Consider the following 25,112-nt stretch of genomic DNA (forward strand, 5'->3'; position numbering starts at 1 on the left):
GTATGCATAGAAATCCATAAAAAGGGGAGTTCCTGTCGTGGTTCACCAGTTACCGAACCCAACTAGCATCCATGATGACGTGGGTTCAATCCCTGGCCTCACTCAGTGGGTTAAGTATCCAGCATTGCTGTGAGCTGTGGTGTAGGCCAGCAGCTATAGGTCCAATTGGACCCCTAACTTGGGAACCTCCATATGCCAAGGGTGTGGCCTTAAAAGACACACACACACAAAAAAAGAAATCCACACAAAGGGGACAGGGTCCTCTACAGAGTTTTGGTGAAGTTGAAAGGAGAAAGGACCAAGAGCCATAGTGTACATGTGTCACACAGCCCTTTACAAAATGGGAGAAATGTATGATATATTCCTTATGCAGCTCATAAAAATGGCACAAGGCAAGATGTGGTGGCAGTGATGGATTTTGTCCAGGGTCTCTCTGAGTTTCATTTACCTAAAAGCAGAACATTTCAATTTTTTTTTACTTGCCTTGCTGACAATATTTCCCCTCAGAAAGTAAAGAAATCCAAAAGAGAACTGTTTGCTTTCCATGACCTAATTCTGACCAATAACGAAGAACTGACTGGTGAAGCAGAAACTTGAAGAGCAATCATATTAGCTCAGGGTTTGTGAGAGCATAAGGCTGGGCATAGTAAGGTTTTTTGCCCTAGAATCTAAGAAGGCAGACTTCGGACAGTTCAGAGAAAAGAAGGGTAGCATGAGGGCAACGAAAGAGGAATTTCTTTGGGGTCCAGTAGATCTAGCTTTAACTTACGGCTCTGCCACATACTAGCTGTGTGGTCTTAAGTGACCTAAACTCTTTGAGCTTCAGTTTCCTATAGGAATGACAGGGGTGGGAGGGAGAAAGAAAGAAAGAAGGAACAATGATAATAGAATGACACCACCTCCTTCCCTGGGTTGTTTCGACAGGATGATACACACGAAGGGCTCAGCACTCAGTAAGGATGCATTAACTGTTCATTTTCTTGAGCTTTCTACTTGGCCACCTTCCAAAAGGGTCAAAAGGAACTCAGAAACCAAATTTTGACCAGGTAATTGTGAAGTATTTTGATAGCACTGGGAACTATATATAGTCACTTATGATGGAGGATGACAATGTGAGAAAAAGAATGTATATATGTATGTGTGACTGAGTCACCTTGCTGTACAGTAGAAAATTGACAGAACACTGTAAACCAGCTATACTGGAAAAAAATTGAAATCATTTTTTAAAAAAAGGAAAAGTATCCAAAGAAAATGGGAGTTCCTGTCATGGTGCAGAGGAAGTGAATCTGACTGGAACCATGAAGTTGTGGGTTCAGGATCCAGTGTTGCTGTGAGCTGTGGTGTAGGTCACAGATACGGCTCGAATCTGGTATTGCTGTGGCTGTGGTATAGGCCGGCGGCTGTAGCTCTAATTAGACTCCTAGCCTGGGAACCTCCATATGCTGTGGGTATGGCCCTAAAAAGCAAAAAAGAAAGAAAAAAAGTGACGTAAATGAAGGAGTTCTTTGATGATGAGATATAGACTTGTGGTTGCTGGGGGAGGGGAAGGGAATGGGATGCACTGGGAGTTGGGAACCCCAAACTAGGTGCAAACTATTACATTTATTTATTTAAAAAAATTTTTTTTTGGTCTTTTTTTTTGCTATTTCTTGGGCCACTTCCGCAGCATATGGAGGTTCCCAGGCTAGGGGTCGAATCGGAGCTGTAGCCACCGGCCTATGCCAGAGCCACAGCAACACAGGATCCGAGCCACGTCTGCGACCTACGCCACAGCTCACCGCAACGCCAGATCGTTAACCCACTGAGCAAGGGCAGGGACCGAACCCGCAACCTCATGGTTCCTAGTCGGATTCGTTAACCACTGCGCCACGATGGGAACTCCAACTATTACATTTAGAATGGATAAGCAATGAGGCCCTTCTGTACAGCACAGGGAACTATAGTCAATCACTTGGGACAGAACATGATGGAAGATAATATGAGAAAAAGAATGGTTAAAGATTAATAAAAACATATTGGTGATAAATAAATAGGTTGAAAGGGCATTTGACCAAAAATGAATATAAAATACTAACATGTCAAAATCATATCAGGAAGGCTGCAAATTGAGGCCATAAAATCTGCAAGTTGGGGCAGATAGTACATTTCCTTTTGATTTTAAATAGTTTTTTTTTTTTTTGTCTTTTTGTCTCTTTGAGGGCCTCACCCGCGGCATATGGAGGTTCCCAGACTAGGGGTCTAATAGGAGCTGTAGCCACCAGCCTACACCACAGCTCGCAGCAATGCCAGATTCTTAACCCACTGAGCGAAGCCAGGGATCGAACCTGCAACCTCATGATTCTTAGTCAGATTCGTTTCCACTGCACCATTACGGGAACTCCCTAAATAATTAGTTTTTAAAATCACAAACATGGTATAAGCACATGTAAAAAGAATTCTAATAGTACTACAGGGTATAAAATGAAAAATGGTGTCATGTTTCCAAACAACAAAGATATAGAGGACCTCTTCTTGCTTTGCTCTGGTCTTCTCCACCATACAGACTGTCCATTAGACTGGAAAGGGTCAAGCAGACATTGCTAAGAGGGAACCGAGGATCCTGGCAAGTACAAAAATTGTACGAAAGTGCCAGGGTGCTTTAAATGATTTTGAGTCTCCTGCCCCAGACAAATTGTATCTGAGGCTGTTGTGAGAACCTGTTGACGAAATCACTGCACTGGTATTTGAAACCTTTGGTGAGCCATGGGGAATAACAAAGATGCTACCTTTTTATTTTATTATTTGATTTTATATATATATATATATATTTTAAGTATAGTAGACAATGTTGTGCCAATTTCTGCTGTAAGGGCAAAGTGATGCAGATATATATCTATATATCTATATATCTATATATATATATATATATACACACACACACATATATGTAAAAATACAGAACACTTCAAGAATTTGTGTATCATCCTTGTGCAGGGGCTGTACTAGTCTTCTTTGTATTGTTCCAATTTTAGTATATGTGTTGCTAAAGCAAGCACCATATGCTCCTTTTTAAAGGTAGGATAATAGGTTTCATAAACTACAGACAAGTAGATTTCACCTTAATCCAGGAAGTTTCTAGAACACATTATGGTTTAAAAAAAAAAACCAAAACACATTTCATGAGACATGGAAGAGAACTAGTGATCACAAAGGGTTTATAAAATGCTTTACCTAATGGGTGTTTCTGTTGTGGTTCAGCAGTAATGAACCCCACTAGTATTTATGGACACGGGTTCCATCCCTGACCTCACTCCTTGGGTTAAGGATCTGGCGTTGTTGTGAGCTGTGGTGTAGGTCGCACATGCGGCTCAGATCTGGCATTGCTGTGGCTGTGGCATAGGCTAGTAGCTGCCCCTTCAATTTAACCCCTAGCCTGGGAACCTCCATATGCTGCCAAATGGCCCTGAAAAGCTAAAAATAAATAAATAAACCATCTGATGTTGGATTGAAAATGGGCATATGGGTATATACACATCTACACATTTATTATCTAACTCTGTCCACTATAAGGATCTCGAAACAATGGCACCCCAGTGATAATGAGTACACCTAACACCCACATCTTGGGTACTAACTACCATTCTCCATTAAAAGGAAAAAGGGCTCCTTGGAGAAATTACTGGTTCTAGTGCAAGGCAGGGAAAGTACAAGATGAGCCTGGACCATTTTACTGTGTCACAAAGTAAGTGTTCAAGGAATGATATAGGAGCCAGCTTTGAGCAGCAAAATAGTGATAATAATGGATAATAACTTATTGAATAAGATAGAAATCCAGTAGTCTGTACTAAAAACATACTTTTAAAATATGAATAAGTAGGGGAGGAGAAAATGTTTTACCTAACAAATGTCATCTAATAAATGAAGAGAGAATGATAGTTTAAAAATCAACATTTAGCAACTATCACAGTAAAAATGCATTCAGGAAAGAATCGATGAAAGCTAAAACTAGTGAGTGAGAGTTTAATGAGGAACAGGATATTTGGTCTCAAAGTATCTTCTACAAAATAGTTCATAATTACTTATGAATTACTAATATCATAGATATCATCTTGATTTTAATCTTCCACGGGAAAAACTGACATTGCATGTCTGTTGGTATGATGCACCGAGAAGACATCACTTTTGTGGTGTGCCTACCAAAAAATGCCTAAATTAAATCTAATTATTAGGAAACACTGGACACACTGAAGTTGAGGTTCATGTTACAAAGAAATTAGCCTGTACCCTTCAGAAATGTCAAGGTCATAAAAGATCAGGAAAGACTGAGAAACTGATTTTCAGATGACAGACATGACATCTAAATGCAGCTTAGGATTCTGAATTTATGAAGGACTTTATTGGGACAATCAGTGAGATTTGAATGGGATCTGAATTCAAATGTTATCATTGTTACTTTTCTAATTTTTATGGGTATACTGTGGCCATTTATGAGAATAGTAGCTTTGTTTTTAGGAAATACATAATGTGGCACTAAAGGGTAATGCAGCAAGAAGTCAGCAAATTAATCTCAAATGGTTCAGAAAGAAACACAGAATGATAATGCAATGTGGTAAAATTTTAACAGATGGGGAATCTGGGTAAAGGGTGTATGGCAATTCTTTGTGCTTACTTGTACCTTTTCTGTAAGTATGAAACTATTTCAAAATTAAAAGTTAATGTTAATACAAATCAACTAGGGGAAAAAAAGCCCGTGTCTTTTTTTTTTTTTTTTTTTTTTGCTTTTTAGGGCCGCACCTGTGGCATATGGAGGTTCCCAGGCTAGGGGTCTAATCGGAGCTACAGCTGCCGACCTATGCCACAGCCACAGCAAAGAGGGATCTGAGCCCGCGTTTGCAAACTACACTACAGCTCATGGCAATGCCGGATCTTTAACCCATTGAGCAAGGCCAGGGATCGAACCCACAGCCTCATGGTTCCTAGTCGCATTCATTTCCACTGCACCACAACAGGAACTCCAAAAGCTAGTGTAATCTTACAGTACACTAGCGCAAGTCTAGCCAGAAAGAGGCTGATGAACTCTGTGTGGGTCAGACTTCAATGGAAAAGGGATTTGGCTCTGGGAAAGAGAGGTGACTACATCATACAAGGAACAGTTGAGGGTGCCTGAAGCTGTTTAACTGGAAGATAACAAAGGAGGATGGGGGACAGAGGAAGCAGACTTGTTATAGGGAGACAAATTTTTGTTCAGTATAAGGAAGGCTATTTTACCAATTAGCCAGAAAATGTGGATTGCGTTGTCTCGGGAGTTCCCTGTCATAGGATATGTTCTTTTTTTTGGCCATGCCCACAGCATATAGAAATTCCTGGGCCAGGGATCGAACCTGAGCCACAGCAGTGATAATGCCAAATCCTTAACCACTAGGTCACCAGAGAACTCCCTTTTTTCTTTCTACTATTATTTAAAAATTTTTTATTAATGTATAGTTCATTTAGAATGTTGTGCTGATTTCTGCTGTACAGCAAAGGACTCAGTCAAATCATATGATAATGATTTTCATACATTATCATCCATCATGATCTATCCCAGGAGATTGGATATAGTTCCCTGTGCTATACAGTAGGACCCCATTGCTTATCCATTCTTTCAAAAAAAATTTTTTTATTTTTATTTTTTTTAATTTTTGTTGTTGTTGTTGTTGTTGCTATTTCTTGGGCCGCTCCCGCGGCATATGGAGGTTCCCAGGCTAGGGGTTGAATCGGAGCTGTAGCCACCGGCCTACGCCAGAGCCACAGCAACGCGGGATCCGAGCCGCATCTGCAACCTACACCACAGCTCACGGCAACGCCGGATCGTTAACCCACTGAGCAAGGGCAGGGACCGAACCCGCAACCTCATGGTTCCTAGTTGGATTCGCTAACCACTGCACCACGACGGGAACTCCTAAAAATTTTTTTTATTATAGTTGCTTTACAATGTTCTGTCAATTTCTGCTGTACAGCAAAGTGACCCAGTCATATATATATACATACACACATTCTTTTTCTCACATTGTCCTCCATCATGTTCCATCACAAGTGACTAGAGATCATCACAGTTCCCTGTGCTATACAGCAGGACCTCATTGCTTATCCATTCTAAATGTAATAGTTTGCATCTACTAACCCCAAACTCCCATTCCATCCCACTCCCTCCCCACTCCCTCTTGGCAACCACGAGTCTGTTCTCTATGTCTATGAGTCTGTTTCTGTTTTGTAGTTTCATTTGTGCCATGTTTTAGATTCCACATATAAGTGATATCATGGTATTTGTCTTTCTGTCTTACTTCATTTAGTATAATCTCTAGTTCCATCCATGTTGCTGCAAATGGCATAAGAACTTACTTAAAATTTTTTTTGGCCATTGTGTGCAGTGGCTTGATGTGGGATCTCAGTTCTCAGGCCAGCTATTGAACATGGGCTGTAGCAGTGAAAGCACTGAGTCCAGACCACTAGACCACCAGGGAACTCCTTCATAGTATATGTTCTGATAGAGATTGGACAGCCAAGTTTCAAGGATGTCATAGATTTCTTGAATCTGCTTAATGCCAGACCCAAAGACCACTAAGGTCCTCCTGATGATGAGTCTATGGGTTTTCTGTTGTCTTCAGGTATTGGGAATTGGAGCACTTCTCGAATAAAATGCAACCTGTGTTGGACCAGGATGAACATCCCCTTTTGTTCACCTGGGGCATGAATCACCTTGCTTCCACATGGGCTATTTCAATATACATATTCCTTAGCACACTGGAAAAATAATTTGTCCACTAGAAATGAGCCAGTCACAGCAGTAAAAGTTTTATTTTAAACAATTTCATTTAACAACATGAAAACAAGCCAGGAAAAACAGAAACAAAAGCTTAAGAGCAAGTTTGGAAAGAATTTAAATATTTAACATCTCAGGACCACACATCTTCAAGTTGCTGTCAGCTTGCCTGCTTTATATGCCTTGTTCCAGCAGTTCTCACTCTTCATTAAAAAGTGAGCCCTTGTTTTTGTTTACTGCTTCCACAAGCTCACTGTACAGAACATTCATCTGGGAAAGAGAATAGCAATAGGATTTCTTGAGAGGAAAGGAAATGTGTGAAAGCTTCCCAGACCCATGGGATGGCATGAGAGTCTAACCTTTACCTTCTGAGACCTGAGGCGCCACTATGGGGAGAAAATACTCTCTTGGGGAAAAGGCATCCCATCACACTAGGTCCGTTTACTAGAGACAGGTAGCTGTTATAAGGGAGAAAGAACTTAAAACATAAACTTCGCTCTTATTTGATAAGACTTCTTCTCCATCGAGCCTCCCCTGGTTAGCTAAGAGCCCAGTAGTCTGCTACTCAGAATGGTTCCTGCAAAAAGCATCTCATTTATTTTTTTAAAATTTAAACAAAATTTTAAAAGTTTTATTAAGGTAGAGTTGATTTACAATGTTGTGACAATTTCTGCTGTACAACAAAGTGATTCAATTATACATGTACACAGATCCATTCTTCAAATTTTTCCCACATAAATCATCACAGAATACTGGGTAGAGTTCTCTGTGCTATTCGGTAGGTCCCTGTTGGCTAATCATTCCATACACCACAGTGTGCATATGCCAAACCCAAACCCTCAGTCTATTCCTCCTCCCAACTTGTCCCCTTTGGTAACCATAAATTTGTTTCCAAAGTCTGAGCCTCTTTCTGTTCTGCAAGTAAGTTCATGTATATCCTTTTTTAAGATTCTACACATAAGTGATATCATATATTTATCTTTCACTGTATAACTTCACTTAGTATGATAACCTCTAGGTCCATCCATGTTGCTGCAAATGACGTTATTTCATTCTTTTTTATGGCTGAGTAATATTCCATTGTATATACATACCACATCTTCTTTATCCATTCTTCTGTTGATGGACATTTAGGTTGCTTCCATGTGTTAGCTATTGTAAATATATGAAAATATCTTTTTAAACAGTTGTTGTTTACATAGAGGCTGGTCCTTCCCTACACACACTGGTCCAGAGCTCACTCTTGTCATTCTTCTTAATTTGATTCCATCTGTAAGTTCACCCTTGTTTGGTATCCTTCCTTGTTTTTACTCTAAGAAATCACTGTTTATAGTCCCCTAACCCTTGCAGTTTTATAGAACCACTGAGAAGAACAATGGTCAAGATCCCTTCCTAGTCAAGGAAGGTACGGTTATATCCTTACTGAGAGCCAGATGGAACCTCTCTGCTCCCTGAATCATCCCATCCACCCCTAGCCCTCTCCCTCCTTACCTGAGTTTCATAGTTTCTCCTGAGGGTGCCAAGTTGATTAAGGAAACGCAGTGCCAGGCCACACCATTTTTCAGCAGATACATACTTTTTCCTGAGGTACATAAATATTCCAGTATTCCAAGACTTGACCATCAGCCAGAGAATCTCAAGTTCTGGGTAGCCTTCCTGAAATCCAAGAACAGTGGATTTATAATTATTACTGTCACAATCATTGTAGTACTGACTCTGTCAGGGCTGCATCCCATTATTGTTAAACAATGGGTGCTCTGCCGACACCAAGGAAGAAGCCACAGAACATCTTGAAGGTCTGTCACTTGTGGAATGCTTCATAGCAAGACCTCATGAAGTGACCTACAAACCAAAAAAGCAATGAGGCCCTCTTGGACCGAGTCCTGGTCTTTGGGCTGTCCTCTGTCAATTATCTCCCTAGTACCTACCTCCATTTTTCAGAGAGTGTTGTCAAGGAGTAGTTTTATTGAATCTCTTAATTTCCTTGATCTGACTCAGTCTGTGTTTGGAATAGAAATTAATCTTTATTTTTTGCATATATGTATGTATGTATATATATATATATATACATACATATATATATTTAAGGAATTGGATAATACAGTGTGGGGGCTGGCAAGTTTGAAATCTGTAGGGTAGGCCAGCAGGCTATAAATTCAGGTAAGACTTGATGTTGTAATCTTGTCTGTAATCTGTAGGGCTGATCAGCAGGCTGGAAACCCAAACCAGAACTTCTATGTTGCAATCTTGAGGCAGAATTTGTTCTCAGGAACACCTTAGTTTTTGCTTTGAAGGCAAAAACTGATTATGAAGGGTAATCTGTTTTACTTGAAGTCAACTGACTGTAATTTAAAAAATATTAATCTTTAGTGTTGACAGTATCTACCTAGCTACTTTTTTTTTTTTTGGTCTTTTTAGAGCTATACCCACAGCATATGGAGGTTCCCAGGCTAGAGGTCAAATAGGAGCTGTAGCCATTGGCCTACACCACAGCCGCAGCAAAGCCGGATCTGAGCCACATCTGCAACCTATACCACAGCTCATGGCAACACTGGTTCTTTAACCCACTGAGTGAGGCCAGGGGTCAAACCCTTATCTTCATGGATAACTAGTCAGATTCATTTCCGTTAAGCCATGATGGGAACTCCTACCTAGCTATTTTGTTCCAAGAAGGGCACATTTCTAAGATGGTCTCTCTGCCTTTTAACATGGCTGATCACAAGATTTGGCAGTAGCAAAAAGGATTATTAGCCTAAGGAGCTACCTTTGCAGCTGTTGTACAGGAGATGGACTACAAAGGGGGCACTCCTGTGCGCATTCCATGTCAAAGCCCTTCATCTACAGAGGAAGTCTCAGGCCCTTGAAGGGGGAAATGTGATAGAAGATCTGGCAGCAGTTTCTTGAGAGTGTCAATGACCTTGTTTCAGCTGTACCTCTCTCACATGTGGATCTATCAAAAGTTACTATGCATAAAACACTGAGAATGAGGGTGCTAAGAGGGCCAAGACAAAGCTCTTACTCTAAATGACATATAATGCCTCTGGGGAAACGAGGCAAACATGTATAAAGAGGACTACACCAGGGAGTTCCCATCGTGGCTCAGTGGTTAACAAATCCGACTAGGAACCATGAGGTTGCAGGTTCAATCCCTGGCCTTGCTCAGTGGGTTAAGGATCTGGCGTTGCCGTGAGCTGTGGTGTAAGCCAGGGGCTACAGCTCTGATTCGACCCCTAGCCTGGGAACCTCCATATGCTGCGGGAGTGGCCCAAGAAATGGCAAAAAGACAGAAAAAAAAAAAAAAAGGACTACACCAGGAATGTGACTGAGTAAGGGCTAGAGTGACACAGGCATGAGCTGTTCCAGCTCGGTCAAAGAAACATTAGGCTGGCACAGTCAGAGGTTTAGTCTCTCTGCTTGAAATGCCACCACCCACCCAATGCTTGTCCACTTGATAAACTACTTTTTCTTCAAATTCACAAGCAGTGTTGGTTATTCCTTTCTCTCTGTTTCCACAGCAAGGCTTACATGTCTCTAATACAACTGACACCACATTGTTTGTGAAGCTGTATATATTTTTCTCCTCCTTTAGGCTGAGCTCCTGGAGGTACAGGGAATTTTTCTAGTTCATCTTTGTATCCTCACAGTCCAACACTGTGCGCACAATAGATATTTGCTGAATGTATCAATATCCAGTCAAATACTACCTCTTCAGTCAGGCTTTTCCTGACTCCCCATGATTTATTATCTGTACCACTTTGTTCCTATGGCACTTTGTTCACAGCACAACAGCACTTACAATCTGTCTCCTCCACTGGACTGGGAGTTCCTTAAAGGAAGAATGTCATCTATTTTTGCACATTTATAGTCTGACAGGTGATTGAGTTGTGATTTTAACTGAATGACTGAATAAATGACTGAAAAACAGACATGGTCTTAGGGTGGATGACCAGGATATCTAGCTATAGAGAGGTTATATGAAATGTCCAGAACCAGCAAATCCATAGAGACAGAGAGCAGATCGGTGGTTGCCAGGGGCTATGGGAAGAGGGGAGGGAATGAGGAGTGACTGCTTAATGGTAATGGGGTTTCTTTTTGGGATGATGAAAATGTTCCAGAATTAGATACTGGTGATAGTTGTAGAATTCTATGAATATACTAAAAAAGAGAGTTCCATTGTGGCTCAGCAGGATAAGAATCTGACTAGTATCCATGAGGATGCATGTTAAATCCCTGGTCTCAGTCAGTGGGTTAAGGAGCTGGCATTGCCATGAGCTGTGGTGTAGGTTTCAGATGCGGCTTGGATCCAGTGTTGCTGTGGCTGTGGCGTAGGCCAGCAGCTGTACCTCTGATTCCATCCCTAGCCTGGGAACTTCTGCATGCTGCATGTGCAGCCCTAAAAAACAAAAAAATGTGTTATTTATATATATATATATTCACACACTAGTATAAAAGAAAAAAATATATATATACTAGTGTGTGTATATATATATATAGTTTTTTTATATATAGTTTTAGTATATATTACTATGCGGTATATACTATATGTACTACAGTATATTCTATATATAGTATATACATATACCATAGTATTAGTATATACCACTAATATATGCTATAGTATTAGTATATACCACTAATATATACTATAGCATTAGTATATACTAATATATACTATAGTATTAGTATATACTACTAATATATACTATAGTATATATAATATTAGTATATTAGTTAAATATACATATATGTTTTAGTATGTATGTGTGTATATATATTATATGTATATACATATTAAAAACAACTGAATTTATACTTTAAAACTGTGGATTTTATGATAAATGAATTGTATCTCAATACAAAGTAAAACTATATAGAGAGAAAGAGAAAGGTATTCCATGTGGGCAGAACAGAATCAATAAAGACTTAGATTGTGCTTGAGACTGAGCATGTCTCGAGGGACTCATAGTTGTCTGGCCCAAGCAGACAACTGATGCAGGGAAATTAGTGGGAAATAGGACTGGAAATGTAGCACTTCCTAGATGCTTTTCCTTAGAACATCAGTGTCATGAAAAATGTTAACAGATGGTGTATAAAAATAGGGTTCTTTAGTCAAATACATTTTGGAAATGCTACATTCTATATACACCCTCTTGGAGAGTTATAATGCACATTAGTTCATTAAAAGTTTCAGGAAGTTTTACAGTAAAGAAACCATGTAACTTTGTTTAATCCAGAGTATGTAGATTATTCGCTAACATCTTGTGGAATGTAATTTGTGAAACACTGGGCTGGAGTGTTAAGGATTTTGAATAGCAGGCCACAGATTTTGGAATTTATTCTGCTGGTAGTGAGAAGTCACTGAAACTTTTTGAGAAGGAAAGTTATATGATGAAATTGGAGTTTTAGTAAGATTGAAATAGCAGTGGTATTTAGAATAGACCTGAATGTGAGAAAACACATACAGTGACACCTGTTTAAATGGAGTTGTGAGGGTCAAAGAATGAGTGATGAGGGTCAGGCCTAGAAGAGTGACAATGGAAATGGAGTCATTCTAAGAAACATTCTAGGGAGTTCCCGTCATGGCTCAGTGGTTAATGAATCCGACTAGGAACCATGAGGTTGAGGGTTCAGTCCCTGGCCTCGCTCAGTGGGTTCAGGATCCAGTGTTGCTGTGAGCTGTGGTGTAGGTCGCAGACGCTGCCCGGATCCCCTGTTGCTCTGGCTGTGGCGTAGGCTGGTGGCTACAGCTCTGATTAGACCCTTAGCCTAGGAACCTCCGTATGCTGCGGGTGTGGCCCTAGAACAGACAAAAAAAAAAAGAAAAAAAAAACATTCTAAAGGAAAAATCAGAACTTGAAAACTGATTTGACTTGGGGAATGGAAGATAGGTTAGTTAAAAATGGCTCTAAAGGACATAGTTTGAGTGGCTAAGAGAATGCTGATACAACTGAAAGAAGACATTGTAAGGAAATGTTTCTAGGGATAAGGGATCAAGATAATGGTAAGTTCTATTTTAATTGTGTTGAGATTGGGGTAACTTTGGAGATGTCATGTAGGCTGTTGCAGATATGCATTGGAACTCAGGTAATAGTTGAAATATATCAATCCACTTAAAGGAGAAAGTATAGAATATAGAGAAGCAAAGAGTAGAGAATATCAGAAATGTTGATAGTTGGTGGGTAAGAGGGAAAAGACAACACAGAGGGCTGAAGAAAAAATAAAGGACAAAAGAAAAGAGAATTTCAATAAGGAGGCAGTGGTCAATAATGTTGGAAATGATAAGCAATGAGGTCCTGCTGTATGTAGCAGGGACTATATCCAATCACTTGTGATGGAACATGATAGAGGATAATGTGAAAAAAAGAATGTATACAAATATATAACTGGGTCACTCTGCCATACAGCAGAAATTGACAGAACATTGTAAATCAACTATAATAAAAAATTAGAAAAAAAATGAAAGCCAGGGTGAAGAAAGAGGCCATAAAATTTGTCTACAAGGTGGCAATTGGTGGCTTTGTGGAGTACAGTGTGGCTAGCAGTGCAGTGAGTGATGGAAAGAGTTTCAAGATGAGGATGGACAGGTAGGCAGAGCCTTGTAGGCCACATTCAGGATTTTAGTCTTTAATAGTAATGGGAAACTACTGGAGAAGAGTAAACAAGGTCACACATATTTCAAAATTTAAAAGATCACTCTAGTTGCTGGATGGAGAAATGAAGAAAGCAAAAAAATGCAAGGGGTCAGCTAAAAGGTTCCTGCAGGAGATGATAACCTCAACTAGGTTGATGGTGCAAGATGGGAAGAAGTGAATGAATGGATATGTGATATATAGGAGGTAGAACTGACAGGACTTAGGGATAGATTAGAAATGAGAGTGAGGGAAGAGTTGAGGATGACTCCTAGATGTCTGGCTTGGGCAAATGGAAGAATGATAGTGCCATTCAATGAGTTAGGGAACACTGGAGGAGTTTTTTAAATTTTAATTAATTAATTTATTTTATTGAAGTATAGTTGATTTACACTGTTGTGTCAATTTCTGCTGTATAGCAAAGTGATCCATTCTTTTTCTGATATTAGCTTCCATCATGTTCTAGCCCCAGAGACTGGATACAGTTTTCTTTGCTAGGAGTTTTATTTTCATTGGCATTAGCTACCTTCATGTCCAGCATTGCTGAGGAGAACCATTAATCTTCAGTGAAGAAATGCACCCATGCAGCTACTTACCCCAAAGTGACATAGGCTTGGCTATGTAACATACAAATGAATTGCAGCAAATAGAGGTGTTTGCTCTTATGACTTTCTGAGGCTCATATTTGAGGACAGTTTTCTCTATCCTCAACATCTTAATAAATATGGCAGTCATACGTATCTCTAACAAAACTACAGGTGTTTTAGAACATAAATGCTGTCTTTTTTTTTTTTTTTGTCGTTTGTCTTTTGTTGTTGTTGTTGTTGTTGCTATTTCTTGGGCCGCTCCCGCGGCATATGGAGGTTCCCAGGCCAGGGGTTGAATCGGAGCTGTAGCCACTGGCCTACGCCAGAGCCACAGCAACGCGGGATCCGAGCTGCGTCTGCAACCTACACCACAGCTCACGGCAACGCCGGATCGTTAACCCACTGAGCAAGGGCAGGGACCGAACCTGCAACCTCATGGTTCCTAGTCGGATTCGTTAACCACTGCGCCACGACGGGAACTCCCAAATGCTGTCTTTTTAGGTTCTCCTCAGGGTTCCTAAAGTGAATATTGTGTATCAGCTTTACTGAGATATAATTCACATACCAATTTACATACCTAAAGTGTAAAATTCAATGGATTTTTTTTTTTTGTCTTTTTGCCATTTCTTGGGCCGCTCCCGTGGCATATGGAGGTTCCCAGGCTAGGGGTCAAATCGGAGCTGTAGCTGCCAGCTTACACCAGAGCCACAGCAACACGGGATCTGAGCCGCGTCTGCAACCTACACCACAGCTCATGACAACGCCAGATCGTTAACCCGCTGAGCAAGGCCAGGGATTGAACCCGCAACCTCATGGTTCCTAGTCGGATTCGTTAACCACTGCGCCACAATGGGAACTCCCAATGGATTTTATAGTATATTCAAAGAGTTCTACCACCATTACCACAATCAATTTTATTTTACTTAATTTTTTTTTTTGGTATGAAAATGCCTTCTTTTTTTCCTGGCTTTTACTTCTTTTTTAAAAAATTGTTGTTATTTTTATTTTTTGTCTTTTTGCCATTTTTAGGGCCGCTACCGTGGCATATAGAGGTTCCCGAGCTAGGGGTCGAATCGGCCACAGCAACATGGGATCTGAGCCGCGTCTGCGACCTACACCACAACTCACAGCAATGCCGGATCCTTAACCCACTGAGCAAGGCCAGGGATCAAACCCGCAACCTCATCATTCATAGTCAGATTCGTTAACCACTGCGCCATGATGAGAACTCCAAAAATTATTATTATTTTTAAATAGTTATTTCCACAATACGATTTTTTCTACTGTACAGCTTGGTGACCCAGTTACACATACATGTACACATTCTATTTTTGCACATTATCATGCTCCATCATAAGTGACTAGACATAGTTCCCAGTGCTACACAGCAGGATCTCATTGCTTATCCATTCCAAAGGCAACAGTTTGCATCTATTAACCCCAGATTCCCAGTCCACCCCACTCCCTCCCCCTCTCCCTTGGCAACTACAAGTCTATTCTGCAAGTCCATGATTTTCTTTTCTATGGAAAGGTTCATTTGTGCCTTATATTAGATTCCAGATATGTGATGTCATATGGTATTTGTCTTTCTCTTTCTGACTTTCTTCACTCAGTATGAGAGTCTCTAGTTCCATCCATGTTGCTGCAAATGGCATTATTTTGTTCTTTCTTATGGCCGAGTTGTATTCCATTGTGTATATATACCACATCTTTCTAATCCAATCGTCTGTTGATGGACATCTGGGTTGTTTCCATGTCTTGGCTATTGTGAATAGAGCTGCAATGAACATGTGGGTGCATGTGTCTTTTTTAAGGAAAGTTTTGTCCGGATATATGCCCAAGAGTGGGATTGCTGGGTCATACGGTAATTCTATGTACAGATTTCTAAGGTATCTCCATACTGCTCTCCATAGTGGTTGTAACAGCTTACATTCCCACCAACAGTGTGGGAGGGTTCCCTTTTCTCCACACCCCCTCCAGCATTTGTTATTTGTGAACTTATTAATGATGGCCATTCTGACTGGTGTCAGGTAGTATCTTGTGTAGTTTTGATTTGCATTTCTCTAATGATCAGGGATGTTGAGCATTTTTTCATGTGCTTGTTGACCATCTTCCTTGGAAAAATGTCTGTTCAGGTCTTTTGCCCATTTTTCAATTAGGTTGCTGGCTTTTTTGCTGTAGAGTTGTATAGTTGCTCGTATATTCTAGAGATTAAGCTCTTGTCAGTTGCATCATTTGAAACTATTTTCTCCCATTCTGGAAGTTGTCTTTTTGTTTTCTTTTTGGTTTCCTTTGGCACTCCAAAACTTGTCAGTTTGATTAGGTCCCATGGGTTTATTTTTGCTCTTATCTCTGTTGCCTTGGGAGACTGATCTGAGAAAATATTCATGATGTTGATGTCAGAGAGTGTTTTGCCTATGTTCTCTTCCAGGGGTTTGATGGTGTCTTGTCTTATATTTAAGTCTTTCAGCCATTTTGAGTTTATTTTTGTGCATGGTGTGAGGGTGTGTTCTAGTTTCATTGATTTACATGCAGCTGTCCAGGTTTCCCAGCAATACTTGCTGAAAAGACTTTCTTTATCCCATTTTATGCTCTTGCCTCCTTTGTCAAAGATTAATTGACTGTTGGTGTCAGGGTTTATTTCTGGGTTCTCTATTCTGTTCCATTGGTCTGTATGTCTGTTTTGGTACCAGTACCACACTGTCTTGATGACTGCCACAAACAATTTTAGTATTTTCATCCTCCTAAAAGGAATTCCTTATGCCCATTAGCAGTCACTCCCTATTTTTCCCAATACCTCCTCCCTTATCCTTGGGCAACCACTAATCTAACTTCTGTCTTTTATAGATTGGCCTATGCTGGACATTTCAGATAAATTCCCAGTCACACAGTATGCAATCCTCTATGACCAGCATCTTTCACTTAGCATACTGTTTTCAAGGTTCATCCATGTTGTACCATGTGTCAATACTTCATTTTTTATGGCCAATTAGTATTCCATTACATTGAAATACCACATATTTTTATCCATTCATCAGCTAATAGACATTTGGGTTGCTCCCATTTTTGGCTATTATGAATAGTACTGCTATGAACATTTGTGTAAAAGTCTTTGTTTAGCATTTGTTTTCATTTCTTATGGGTATATACCTAGAAGTAAAATTGCTGGGTCACATGGTAACTCCATGTTTAATCTTCTAAGGAACTCTCAGACTGTTTTACAAAGCAGCTGCTCCATTTTACAGTTTCACAATGTATGAGGGCACCAGTTTCTCCACATCCTTGCCAATACTCATTATTATCTTTTTGATTATAGCCATCTTAGTGGGTGTCAAGTAGTAGATCATTGTGTCTTGATTTGCCTATCTTTGATGACTAATGAGTCAAAAATCTTTCCATATATTTACTGGCCATTAAAATATCTTCGGAGAAATTCTATTCAGACCCTTTGCCTATTAAAAAAATCAGTTGTCTTTATATTATTGAGTTCTAAGAGCTCTTTATATATTCTAAGTACAAGTCCCTTAACAGATATATGATTTCCAGCATTTACTGCCATTCTGTGGGCTTTTTCACTTCCTGATGGCCTTTGCAGAAAAGTTTTAATTTTGCTGATATCTATTTTTATTCTACTGCTTGTGCTCTTGATGCCATATCTAAGAAACCTTGCCTAATCCAGGGTTACAAAAGATTTAAACCCATGCTTCTAAAAATTTTATCATTTTAGTTTATATATAATTATAGTTTTATAATTTTAGCTCTTTCATTTAGGTGTTTGATCCATTTTGAGTTAATTTGGTATATAGTGCGAGGTAGGGGTCCAAACTTCATTCTTTTCCATGTGGCTACCCACTTGTCCTAGAACCATGTTAAAAAGGCTATTTTTTCACATCAAGTAGTCTTTACGGCCTTGTCAAAAACCAATTGACCACAAAGGCGAGGGTTTGTTTCCAGACTCTTAATTCTATTCCATTGATCTAGGTATATATCCTATGTCAGAACCACAGTCTTGATTACTGTAGCTTTGTGCTAAGTTTTGACTATTCAACAATAGTTTAATTACTTTATATAATTTTGTGGGTTTCAAAGAAACTAAAAGAAGAATGAAAGTGTATATTTATAATTTGTTATATTAACTTTCTTATTTCCCATTTCTGTTTTATTTCATTTCTTCCTATGACTTATTCTCTAGTGTCATTCTTTAGTCCAAAATAGGCTCGCACTTGCCTTCTTTGTACTGTTATTATCATTATTATTTTTATGGCTACACCCATGGCATATGGAAGTTCCTGGGCCAGGAATTGAATCCAGGCTGCAGCTGTGATCTTTGCCACAGCTGTGGCAATGCTGGATCCCCAACCCACTGTGCAAGGCCCGGGATTGAGCCCATGCCACTGCAGAGACAACACCAGATCCTTAACCTGCTGTGTCACAGAGGGAGCTCCTGTGCTGTTATTATTATTATTTTTTTGTCTTTTTAGGGCCACACCCATGCCATATGGAGGTTCCTAGGCTAGGGGTGCAGTCGGAGCTGTAGCCATCGGCCTATGCCACAGCCATAGCAACGCATCTGCAACCTACACCACAACTCACGGCCAAACCAGATCCTTAACCCACTGAGTGAGGCGAGGGACTGAACCCACGTCCTCATGGATGCTAGTTGGGTTCATTAACCACTGAGCTACAACATAACTCCATATACTGTTATTTTTATACTACCTTTTTATACGATAAAAGCCCCCCAAAACAATTATATATATGTTTTATACATCAGCTTTTTAAATAATACAAGAGAAGAAAGGAAAAGAAATATGCATTTACACTGTTGTATAATTAATTACCTAATTATCAGTGCTTTTTATTTGTTAGTTTGGATTTGAGTTATTATCTGGGGTCACTTGCTTTCAACCTAAAGAACCTCCCTTAGTATTTCTTGTAGGCAGGTCAGCTAGCAACAAATTTTTTTTTCTTTATCTGGTAATGTCTTCATTTTTGTAAGATAATTTTGCTGTTTATGGGATTCTTGGTTAGCTGTTATTATTATTTTTCCCATCATTTTAAATACACTACTGCCTTCTGGTCAATACTGTTTCTAGGGAGAAGTCAACAAGTTGATCTTCCTGGGGTTCCTATCCTTTTTTAAAAAGCTATTTTAAGAATTGATGTATAATTTACAATGTTGTGTTAATTTCAGGTGTACAACAAGGTGATTCAATTAAATACATATATATCTGAAAATGATTACATACTTATACAAATATATAATATTTTCAGATTCTTTTCCATTATAATTTATTACAAGATATTGAACACATTTCCCTGTGCTGTACAGTAGGTCTTTGTTGTTTATGTATTTTACATACAGTAATGTGTACTCAAACTCCTAATTTATCTCCCTTCCCTATTTCCCCTTTGGTAACCATAAATTTGTTTTGTCTATGAAAGTCTGTTTCTGTTTCATGAATAAGTTCATTTGTATCATTTTTTTAGATTCTACATATAAGTGATATCATATGATATTTGTCTTTGTCTGACCCAGTATGCTAATCTTTAGGTCCATCTATATTGCTACAAATGGCAGTATTTCATTCTTTTTAATGGCTGAGTATTACTCCACTGTATACATATACCATATCTTCTTTATACATTCCTCTATCGATAGTCATTTAGGTTGCTTTCATGTCTTGGCTATTGTGAATAGTGCTGTTGTGAACACTAGATGCATTATTTTTTTCTTTTTTTATTACTCAATGAATTTATTACATTTATAGTTGTACAATGATCACCACAATCGAATTTTATAGGATTTCCATCCCACAACCCCAGTGCATTCCCCCCACCCCCAGAACTGTCTCCTTTGGAAACCATAAGTTTTTCAAGGTCTGTGAGTCAGCATCTGTTCTGCAAAGAAGTTCAGTCTGTCCTTTTTTCAGATTCCACATGTCAGTGAAAGCATTTGATGTTGGTGTCTCATTGTCTGACTGACTTCACTTAGCATGATAATTTCTAGGTCCATCCATGTTGCTAAAAATGCCGGTATTTCATTCCTTTTAATGGCTGAGTAATATTCCATTGTGTATATGTACCACATCTTCTTTTTTTTTTCATTTTTATTTATTACTCAAATGAATTTATCACATCTGTAGTTGTATAATGATCATAACAATCCATTTTCACAGGATTTCCATCCCACAGCCCAAGCACACCCCCGCCCCCCAAACTGTCTCCTCCGGAGACCATAAGTTTTTCAAGATCTGTGAGTCAGCATCTGTTCTGCAAAGAAGTTCCGTCTGTCCTTTTTTCAGAGTCCACATGTCAGCGGAAGCATTTGATGTTGCTGTCTCATTGTATGGCTGACTTCACTTAGCATGATAGTTTCTAGGTCCATCCATGTTGCTAAAAATACAAGTATTTTGTTCTTTTTAATGGCTGAGTAATATTCCGTTGTGTATATGTACCACCTCTTCTTGATCCACTCTGCTGTCGATGGACATTTAGGTTGTTTCCATGTCTTGGCTATTGCAAAGAGTGCTGCAATGAACATTGGAGTACATGTGTCTTTGCAAGTCATGGTTTTCTCTGGATAGATGCCCAGGAGTGGGATTGCTGGGTCAAATAGTAGTTCTCTATGTTTAGTTTTCTGAGGAATCTCCATACTGTTTTCCACAGTGGTTGCACCAATTTACAATCCCACCAACAGTGTACTAGGGTTCCTTTTTCTCCACACCCTCTCCAGCACTTCTTGTTTGTAGACTTTTGGATGATGGCCATTCTGGCTGGTGTAAGGTGGTACCTCATCGTGGTTTTGATTTGCATCTCTCTAATAATGAGTGATGTTGAACATCTTTTCATGTGTTTTTTGGCCATCTGTACGTCTTCTTTGGAGAACTGTCTGTTTAGATCTTCTGCCCATGTTTTGATGGGGTTGTTTGTTATTTTGGTATGGAGCTGCAGAAGGTGTTTATAAATTTTGGAGATTAATCCCTTGTCAGTCGATTCATTTGCAAAGATTTTCTCCCATTCTGTGGGTTGTCTTTTTGTGTTGTTTAGGGTTTCCTTTGCTGTTCAGAAACTTCAAAGTTTGATTAGGTCCCATTTGTTTATTTTTGTTTTTGTCATCAATACTCTGAGAGGTGGATCTGAGAAGATATTGCTGTCGTTTATGTCAGAAAGTGTTTGGCCTATGTTTTCCTCTAGGAGTTTGATAGTGTCTGGTCTTATAGCTAAGTCTTTAATCCATTTGGAGTTTATTTTTGTGTATGGTGTTAGGGAGTGTTCTAATTTCCTTCTTTTCCATGTGGCTGTCCAGTTTTCCCAGCACCAGTTATTGAACAAGCTGTCCTTTCTCCATTGTATAGTCTTGCTTCCTTTGTCATAGATGAGTTGGCTGTAGGTGCCTGGGTTGAATTCTGGGCTTTCTATCCTGTTCCACTGATCTATATGTCTGTCTTTGTGCCCGTACCATGCAGTTTTTATGACTGTTTCTTTGTAGTATAGTCTGAAGTCCGGGAGCCTGATTCCTCCAGCTCCATTTTTCTTTTTCAGCAGGATGTCTTTGGCTATTCTGGGTCTGTTGTGCTTCCAGACAAACTTTAAAATATTTTGTTTGATTTCTGTGAAAAATGTCCTTGGTAATTTGATAGGGATTGCATTGAATCTGTAGATTGCCTTGGGTAGTATAGTCATTTTGATAATATTAACTCTTCCAATCCATGAGCATGGTATATCTTTCCATCTATTTGTGTCATCTTTGACTTCTTTCATCAGTGGCTTGTAGTTTTCAGAGTACAGGTCTTTTGTCTCTTTAGGTAGGTTTACTCCTAGGTATTTTATTCTTTTGGATGCGATGGTAAACGGGATTGCTTCCCTAATTTCCCTTTCTGATCTTTCATTGTTAGTATATAGAAATGCCATTGATTTCTGTGTATTGATTTTGTATCCAGCAACTTTGCCTAATTCATGGATGAGCTCTAACAGTTTTCTGGTAGAGTCTTTAGGATTCTCTAGGTATAGTATCATGTCATCTGCAAATAATGATAGTTTTACTTCTTTACCTTTCCAATATGGATTCCTTTTATTTCTTTTACTTCTCTGATTGCTGTGGCTAGGACTTTCAAAACTATGTTGAATAGTAACAATGGACATCACAGAAATACAAAGGATCATAAGAGACTACTATATGCAACTATATGCCAATAAAATGGAAAACCTAGAAGAAATGGACAAATTCTTAGAAAGGTACAATCTTCCAAGACTAAACCAAGATGAAATAGAAATGATGAACAGACCAATCACAAGTACTGAAATTGAAATTGTGATTAAAAAACTTCCAACAAGCAAAATTCAGGACCACATGGCTTCACAGGCGAATTCTATCAAACATTTAGAGAAGAGCTAACACCTCTCCTTCTGAAACTATCCCAAAAAATTTCAGAGGAATGGACACTCCCAAACTCATTCTATGAGGCCACCATCACCCTCATACCAAAACCAGACAAAGATACCACAAAAAAAGAGAAAACTACAGGCCAATATCACTGATGAACATAGATGCAAAAATCTTCAACAAGATACTAGCAAACCAAATCCAACAATACATTAAAAGCATTGTACGTCATGATCAAGTGGGATTTATCCCAGGGATGCAAGGGTTCTTCAATATCTGCAAATCAATCAGTGTGATATACCACATTAAGAAACTGAAGAATACAAACCATATGATCCTCTCAATAGACGCAGAAAAAGCCTTTGACAAAATCCAACACCCATTTCTGATAAAAACTCTTCAGAAAGTGGGCATAGAGGGAACCTACCTCAACATGATAAAGGCCATATACGAAAAACCCACAGCGAACATCATTCTCAATGGTGAAAAGCTGAAAGAATTCCCACTGAGATCAGGAACAAAACAAGGATGTCTGCTCTCGCCACTAGATGCATGTATTTTTGAATTAGTTTTCTCCATATATGTGCCCAAGAGTAGGATTGCAGGATCATATGGTAAGACTATTTTTAGTTTTTAAAGGAACCTCTATACTGTTCTCTATAGTGGTGGCACCAATTATATTCCCACCAACAGTGTAGGAGAGTTCCTTTTCCTCCACACCCTCTCCAGCATTTATTTTTTGTCAATTTCTTAATGATGGCCATTCTGACCAATGGGATACCTCACTGTAGTTTTGATTTGCATTTCTCTAATAATTAGCAATACTGAGCATCTTTCCATGTGCCTGTTGGCAATCTCTATGTCTTCTTTGGAAAAATGTCCATTTAGGTCCTCTGCCTATTTTCAATTGGGTTGTTTTTTTATATTAAGCTGTATAAACTGTTTGTATATTCTGAAATTAATCCCTTGTCAGTAGCATCTTTTGCAAATATTTTCTCCAAGTCTGTAGATTATTTTTCATTTTGTTTATGGTTTCCTTTTCTATGCAAAAACTTTTAACTTTAACTAGGTGCCATTTGTTTATTTTTGTTTTTATTTCCATTGCTATGGGAGATGGAGCCAAAAAAACATCACTGTGATTTATGTCAAGAGTATTCTGCCTATGTTTTTCCTCTAGGAGTTTAATAGTGTCTGGGCTTACATTTTAGGTCTTTAAATCCATTTTGAGCTTATTTTTGTGTATGGTATTGGAGTGTGTTCTAATTTTATTCTTTTACATGTAGCTGTCCAGTTTTCCCAGCACCACTTATTGAAGAGACTGTCTTTTCTTCAGTGTATATTCTTGCCTCCTTTGTCATAAATTAATTGGCCATAAGTGTGTGGGTTTATTTCTGAGCTTTCTATCCTATTCCATTGATCTATATTTCTGGTTTCATGCCAGTACCATACTGTTTTGATGACTGCAGCTTTGCAGGATAGTCTGAAGTCAGGGATCCTCATTCCTGCAGCTCTGTTTTTCTTTCTTAAGATTGCTTTGGCTATTTGAGTTTTTTTGTTTTTTTTTGTCTTTTTGCCATTTCTTGGGCCGCTCCTGCGGCATATGGACGTTCCCAGGCTAGGGGTTGAATCGGAGCTGTAGCCACCGGCCTACACCAGAGCCACAGCAGCACAGGATCCGAGCAGCATCTGCGACCTACACCACAGCTCATGGCAACGCCGGATCGTTAACCCACTGAGCAAGGGCAGGGACCAAACCCGCAACCTCATGGTTCTTAGTCGGATTCATTAACCACTGCGCCATGATGGGAACTCCCTATTTGAGGTCTTATGTTGTTTCCACACAAATTAAAATTTTTTTGCTCTAGTTTTGAGGAAAATGCCGGTGGTAATTTGATGGGAATTACACTGAATCTGTAGATTTCCTTGGGTAGTATGGTCACTTTGACAATATTGATTCTTCCAATCTAAGAACATGATATATATTTCTATTTGTGTTGTCTTGAATTTCTTTCATTAGCATCTTATAGTTTTCAGCATACAGGGCTTTTGTCTCCTTAGGTAGGTTTATTCCTAGGTATTTTCTTTTAGATGCAATGGGAAATGAGATTGTTTCCTTAATTTCTCTTTCTGACATTTTGTTACTAGTGTATAGAAATGCCACAGATTTCTATATATTAATTTTGTATAACATAACTTTGCCTAATTCATAGATGAGCTCTAGTAGTTTTTTGATAGTATCCTTAGGATTTTCTATGTATAGCATCATGTATCTGCAAACAGTGACAATTTTACTTCTTCTTTTCCAATTTGTATTTCTTTTATTTCTTTTTCTTCTCCGACCTTAGAGGAAAAGCTTTAAGTTTTTCACCACTGAGTATGTTAGCTGTGGGTTTGTCATACATGGCCTTTATTATGTTGAGGTATGTCCCTCTATGGCCACTTTCTGAAGTTTCTATCATAAGTGGATGCTGAATTTTATCAAAAGCTTTCTTTGCATCTACTGAGATGATCATATGGTTTTTATTCTTCAATTTGTTAATGTGGTATATCATATTTATTGTTTGCAGATATTGAAATATCCTTGCATCCCTGGGATAAATCCCACTTGATCATGATATATGATCCTTTTAACTTATTGTTGCACTTGGCCTGCTAATATTTTGTTTAGGATTTTTGCATCTATGTTCATCAGTGATATTCCATAGTTTTCTTTTTTGATATCTTTGCCT

The 25,112-nt window shown here is 38.9% G+C and overlaps 1 protein-coding gene and 1 non-coding gene across 6 annotated transcripts in view; both read right to left on the minus strand.

Annotated features, from left to right (window-relative positions):
• Positions 1-2,928: 2,928 nt before the first annotated feature.
• On the minus strand, positions 2,929-3,035 carry LOC146394639 (U6 spliceosomal RNA). Its single transcript, XR_014835959.1, has one exon. It is a non-coding gene; the product is annotated as a U6 spliceosomal RNA (small nuclear RNA).
• A 3,754-nt stretch (positions 3,036-6,789) lies between these two features.
• The window catches only part of TEX11 (testis expressed 11), a 382,097-nt gene continuing 363,774 nt past the window's right edge, over positions 6,790-25,112 (minus strand). For 2 of the 5 annotated variants that reach the window (XM_003484125.5, XM_085007267.1), the window contains exons 29-30: positions 8,273-8,437; positions 6,790-7,051 (exon numbers count right to left, since the gene is read on the minus strand). In XM_003484125.5, coding sequence (XP_003484173.3) covers positions 6,980-7,051; positions 8,273-8,437 — 237 coding nt within the window. In that variant the 3' untranslated portion in view covers positions 6,790-6,979. Of the gene's footprint in view, positions 7,052-7,146; positions 7,934-8,272; positions 8,438-25,112 lie in introns of those variants that run through there. The other 3 variants (XR_014835135.1, XM_085007268.1, XM_085007269.1) reach the window with 3 other exon arrangements.

The sequence above is a fragment of the Sus scrofa genome, chromosome X (genome assembly GCF_054392235.1).
Source record: "Sus scrofa isolate SSC_HxYL_T2T_F1_AM1 chromosome X, Sscrofa_HxYL_maternal_Yorkshire_Landrace_v2.0, whole genome shotgun sequence".
Classification (NCBI taxonomy): Eukaryota; Metazoa; Chordata; class Mammalia; order Artiodactyla; family Suidae; genus Sus; species Sus scrofa.